The sequence below is a fragment of the Mandrillus leucophaeus genome, unplaced genomic scaffold, assembly GCF_000951045.1.
Source record: "Mandrillus leucophaeus isolate KB7577 unplaced genomic scaffold, Mleu.le_1.0 Scaffold295, whole genome shotgun sequence".
Taxonomy (NCBI): domain Eukaryota; kingdom Metazoa; phylum Chordata; class Mammalia; order Primates; family Cercopithecidae; genus Mandrillus; species Mandrillus leucophaeus.
Window position 1 is genome coordinate 1,197,747 of NW_012103087.1, and position 5,655 is coordinate 1,203,401.

At 46.2% G+C, this 5,655-nt stretch overlaps 1 protein-coding gene across 1 annotated transcript in view; it reads left to right on the forward strand.

The window, feature by feature from the left end:
• The window catches only part of LAMP3 (lysosomal-associated membrane protein 3), a 66,420-nt gene that overhangs the window by 50,063 nt on the left and 10,702 nt on the right, over window positions 1–5,655 (forward strand). The window contains exon 5 of the mRNA XM_011986158.1: window positions 2,166–2,336. Within this exon, the coding sequence (XP_011841548.1) occupies window positions 2,166–2,336 (171 nt within the window). The remainder of the gene's footprint in view (window positions 1–2,165; window positions 2,337–5,655) is intronic.

Consider the following 5,655-nt stretch of genomic DNA (forward strand, 5'->3'; position numbering starts at 1 on the left):
CAAGCGATTCTCCTGCTTCAGGCTCCTCAGTAGCTGGGATTACAGGCACCTGTCACCACACCTGGCTAATTTTTGTATTTTTAGTAAAGACGGGGTTTCTCCACGTTGGCCAGGCTGGTTTCAAGCACCTGACCTCAGGTCATCCATGCACCTCGGCCTCCCAGAGTGCTGGGATTACAGGCGTGAGCCACTGCACCCGGCCCAGTAGTGATAAATTCTATGAACAAACACAAGCAGGAGGAGTGGAGAGGAATTGAAAGCTATTTTAGGTGGGTCTATCCCTTATACTTTAGGGAAGCCCTCAGGGGAGAAAGGCCCTTTGAAGAGGTGAAGTTTGAGAAGAGAGATTCACTTCTTTGGGGATATCCGGGCCTAGGGAAGCTCTTTCCAGATGGCCAGAAGAACAGATGCATAGGCCCTAAGGGGTGAGCTGGCTAGTGTGTTCAAGGACCTGCAGGGTGCCAGTGTGCCTGGAGAGAGAACAAGCAGCAAATGTGGTCAAGGGACAGACAGCCAGGCCAGAGCATGTAGGGCCAGTGGGCAAGGCAACGGTCAGGACTTTGGACTCTATTCTAAAGTGTGAAAGGATGCCACCAGGGTGTCTAGGGGAGAGAGGAAAATGATACCTCAGATCTACATTTATAAAGGTTCACTTTGGTTGCTATATGGATAATGACTCTAGTGGGGTAAATTCAGAGAACTCCTACAGTGTTCACTTCCAGAGAAGCAAAGCTCCCGCTCACACTAGATGTCTCTCAGAGGCCTCAAATGTTTCCCTGCAAAGTTAAATAACTTTTATTTTCTTGTATCCCCCTGTGCCAGGTACTGTACTAAGAGTTTTCATGTCTGTTTTCTCCTTTTCAAAGCTCTATCCTTTGACTAGCTTAAACATTATTTTACCAGTTAAGGAATTTATGCCGAAGAAACTTGCCAAGAATTGAAAATGTGGAGTAATATCTACTTAAAATATCAGCTACATTGTATTGATATGTTCAGGGAGATTTGCCAATGATTGTTAAATGTAAGTAAGATAGCATAGTTGACAACTCATTTTCATATATGTTAATTCACTTAGACCTGTCTCGTTTAGGATAGAGAATAAATATTGTGAGTGCTAACATCAGTTAGCTAATGTTATCACTAGGTATGGACCAGATTTTAGCCAGCAATAGAGTAGCAATCTCTTAAGAGGCAAGGGAGGCTGGGTGCAGGGGTTCATGCCTGTAATACTAGCACTTTGGGAGGCTGAGGCAGGCAGATCACCTGAAGTCAGGGTTCAAGACCAGCCTGGCCAACATGGCTAAATCCCGTCTCTACTAGAAATACAAAAAAAATTAGCCGGGCGTGATGGCGATCGCCTGTAATCCCAGCTACTCAGGAGTTTGAGGCAGAAGAATTGCTTGAACCTAGAAGGCCTGTCTCTTATACACATCTAGATGTGTATAAGAGACAGCCACAACCTCCACCTCCTGGGTTCAAGCGATTCTCCTGCCTCAGCCTCCCAAGTAGCTGGGATTACAGGCATGTGCCACCACGCCTGGCTAATTTTGTAGTCTTAGTAGAGACGGGGTTTCTCCATGTTGGTCAGGCTGGTCTTGAACTCCTGACCTTAGGTGATCCGCCCGCCTCGGCCTCCCAAAGTGCTGGGATTACAGGCAAGAGCCACTGTGCCCAACCCTTAATGAGTTCTTGACCCTGCTCGTCTAATACATTCAGCCTGGCGATAGGCAAGTGCTGCATTTGCTGACTGTGTGTCCCTTCACTGATTCATTAAGGGTTCTGTGACTTTCTAAGTTTCAGAAAGCAATCTTCTCTTACCTCTAAAATTTTGGAGGCACCTCTCTGTAGCCCCCAAGTACTGACTAGTTCCCACCCACTCTGTCCCCAGTGATTTAAAATAACCAAAGAACACATTCTCAAAAGTTCTCATTTCAGTGTTTGCGCATTCCAGTTTATGTGAGATGTCTCCCTTATACCCCAAACAGAGCAGCTGAAAAAGTCTCCAAACCGCACCAGGGTGTTTTTTCATGGGGAGAAGGTGGCAGAACCCCCAGAAAGCCACTCGGAAGGAAGTCCATTTAGCTGCACATGGGCAGCCCAGCCACAGCTGGAGCTCGGTGGATGCCTGTCAGGACTCTTAAGAAATCTATATGTCACCTTTTCAGAGACAATTTACCAAGGAATGAAGCATGCAGTGGTGATGTTCCAGGCAGCGGTCGGGCATTCCTTCAAGTGCGTGAGTGAACAGAGCCTCCAGCTGTCAGCCCACCTGCAGCTGAAAACAACCAATGTCCAACTTCAAGCCTTTGATTTTGAAGATGACCACTTTGGAAATGGTAAGTTAAAGATGGATTGGGTTGCAAACATACACTTTAGAGTCCCCAGGGTAGATCCAAATGGTTTTCTGTCTGCAGATGTCCAAGGAGCCAGCATGTCATGAGCTTCCTGGGACAGTATGATTCCATGCAGCTCACAGGGCCAGGCTCCTCTGGCCACCTCAGAATCAGGCACCTGCACCCACCCAGTCACAGCTGTCCCACAGCAGATTACATTCTCTTAGACTCTCACACATTCTCATTCATTTAAACACTCATGCGCTCAATCAAAACAGAAAATACCACCTGCGACTTCCCTTTATGTCCTGGTGGGTGTAAATTCAGATATGTTTGGAGAACACTTTAAAGATCCTCAGTATCAGTAATGTCTAAAATCAAGATTTGAGGATAGTTTCTTTCCCACCTGCAGAGGGAAAAGAGCAAAATGGAGCAATTCAAGATAGAAGGAAACCCCCTCTTCTCAATTACAAGCTGTTGGAACCCCTCATCTCAATTACAAGCTGTTGCACCCAACAGTGTTTCCTGAGAGTTGGTTTTAGTTTCCCTCTAAATTCTGCTTTGAGTTCTGACCATCACAGGCAGAGCTTGCCTGATGACTGCCCTGGAGGAAAACAGATCCCTGGGCCAGAGCCAGGAGCCGACCAGGGTGACTTTCCAGAACAGCCCTCTTCTCCCTCCCAGGAAAACAGTGTTACGAGGATTTCTACATATGCCCAGGAGGGTCATGTACTTCAATTTCTAAAACATCCCTCTCATAATAACTAAAAAATGTGCTCAGACCTTCCCAGTTATCAAAAATAGATTTAGCTAGAAGTTTAGCCATCTTTTAAATGTCTACAATATGAATCTGATTTTGCTTTGGGTTCCATCATGAAATGGCAGATGCGTGTAGCAGAAAACCTCTCCGCAGGTACTCAGTGGGAGGCATTTGGCAGAGGAAGGACTGGGCGTTGCTTGCCTTGGGTCCCCTGGTTTCTGTAGGCTTTGTCGGAGTCCCACAGTCATATGAAAATTTGCCAGTAGGGGTTGCCCCCATTTGTCATCCACTCTCAAAACTTCTAGTGTTGGAAAACTATTTCTTTCTTTTACAATCATTATGAAGGTTTGAAAAACTTCTGTAATCGTGTGATCCTAAAAAAAAGGTACACACTTGCTCTTCTTCCCCTTCAGAAGCTCTGTGAAGCAGGAAGTGATCAGGTCTGGGAAACCTCTTAGTGGCAGAGGTGGGAAATAAAACCTTTCAGCAGGACGTGCCTGGACTCCTATTAGCAGTGTTCACAGGGATGCATAGAAAAGCTCTCTTGTCTTTACATTTTTTTTTCTTAAAACTATCATTAATTGGATAGTTTTCCAAACAACAGACTTCAGAGTTCTCCTTAACTCCTCTCCCTCCAGCAGCCTCTCATACAAATAGTCACAAAGCCCTAACAATTCCACTTCCAAAATGTTCCCCTTGTTCTCCCACTGTCACCCTGTCAACTCAACGCCATCTTCCTAGTGTTTGCACTTTAGATTTCACTAAAGATGCTCAAATGCGAAGAGGCATGTCATTCTGTAAATAGGATTTTCTAGCAGAGAGTAAGAGAAGGGGGAAAAGAGGAGCAGGTTACCATACCATATGGTGTTTAAAAGATACATGTGCAGAGGGTTATGGGAGCCCAGAGGAAGCTGTGATTGACAGCATTGCTGATGAGAGGGTGGACTAAAGAAGTCTTGACTGATGGGCGATTTTTAAACAGGGGCTTGAAGAACTGGAGAGGAATCCAGCAAGTGTCAAAGCTGAGACTTGTAAAAGATAATGGTCATCCCAAACAGTAGACTCCTGACTCCTAAAATCCCCTCCTCCCTAAAATCCTGGAGCCTGCATACATTGTTTTTTGTTTATTGAGTTTTAGGGTTTTTGCTGTCCTTTCCTTTGGCTGTTTATTATGCTGTTTTAGCAGCCCCAAGCTATCTGAGCAGCCCCTTTAAGAAACACAGAGTTAGGGCCAGGTGTGTTGGCTGACTCCTGTAATCCCAGTACTTTGGGAGGTCAAGGCAGGCAGATCACTTGAGGCCAGGACTTTGAGACCAGCCTGGCCAACATAGCAAAACCCCATCTCTACTAAACATACAAAAAATTAGCCCGGCATGGTGGCATATGCCTGTAATCCCAGCTACTCAGGAGGCTGAGGGATGAGAATCACTTGAAACCAGGAGGCAGAAGTTGCAGTGAGCCGAGATTGTGTCACTGCATTCTGGCCTGGGTGACACAGTGGGACTCTGTCTCAAACTATTACTAGAGTTGGACAATATGGCTCCGGGAATTACTCTAAGTTGAGAATCAAGACATAACTCTGATCACAACCCTCTAGCCCAAACTAGCATATTTTCTCAAAGCTGGATCTGCCTGGAAGCAGCATCAGAATCCCACCGGCCCCAACTCAGACCACTGAATTATAATTTCCTGGGCATGTGTCTGGAGATCTGCAATTTAATAAGCTCCCTAACTAATCACCAGTGCTACACATGTCAGAGCCACTGTGGCTCTGAGAGGATCTGAGAAGGAAAGATCCCTTTCCCTCTCATTTTCACCCACTGTGGTCTGAGCCCCGGCAGCTCCATCTCTCCCTCAGTCTCCTTCTCTCCAAAGCTGAGGCAGATGTGGCAGTGCCACTTCCCAGCATTTGTGGCCAGTCTGTAACACTTGTTACTCTGACTTCAATTACAGCGGATGAATGCTTCAGTGACAGAAACAGGAGAGAAATCCCTGTGGCCATGGGCCTGAGTATCACAGGACTGCTTGTCATTTTGCTAACCGCATGTCTGGTGGCCAGAAAGAGGCCAAGTAGAGGATATGAACGCATGTAAAGCCCCACTTTCTTCAAAACGTGCAAGGTTAAGGTCTTGGGAATTCCGGCCTCATATTCAGCCTGAAGTGAAAGGATTGACCTGTCTCGTTGCCTGTTGCACCCTCCTGAGCTGATTAGGAAACCTAACTTCCCACCAAAGGGCTACCCCAGGGCTAGGAAACGGCACCTCCCCACTTCCTCCTGTTGCCTTGGGGAGGCCATGCCAGGTGTGCTTGACACCCTCTGCCACACCTGAATATACCAGTGCTGGCTTCCGGAATTAGGGGCAATAGGCAGAGACATGAGCGGGGTGCTTGTGAGAAGGGAGGAAGCAAAAACCTGGAGGGAGAATCGTGGCGAAGACATTTGCAAATTGACTGATTTTTCTTAGACATTTTCAAGAGTCCTGATTTTCAGTTTTCAAAAACATTACTTTAAAAAAAATCAATGCATTTCAAAGTTGGTTACAAAATGATTTTAAACTCCTG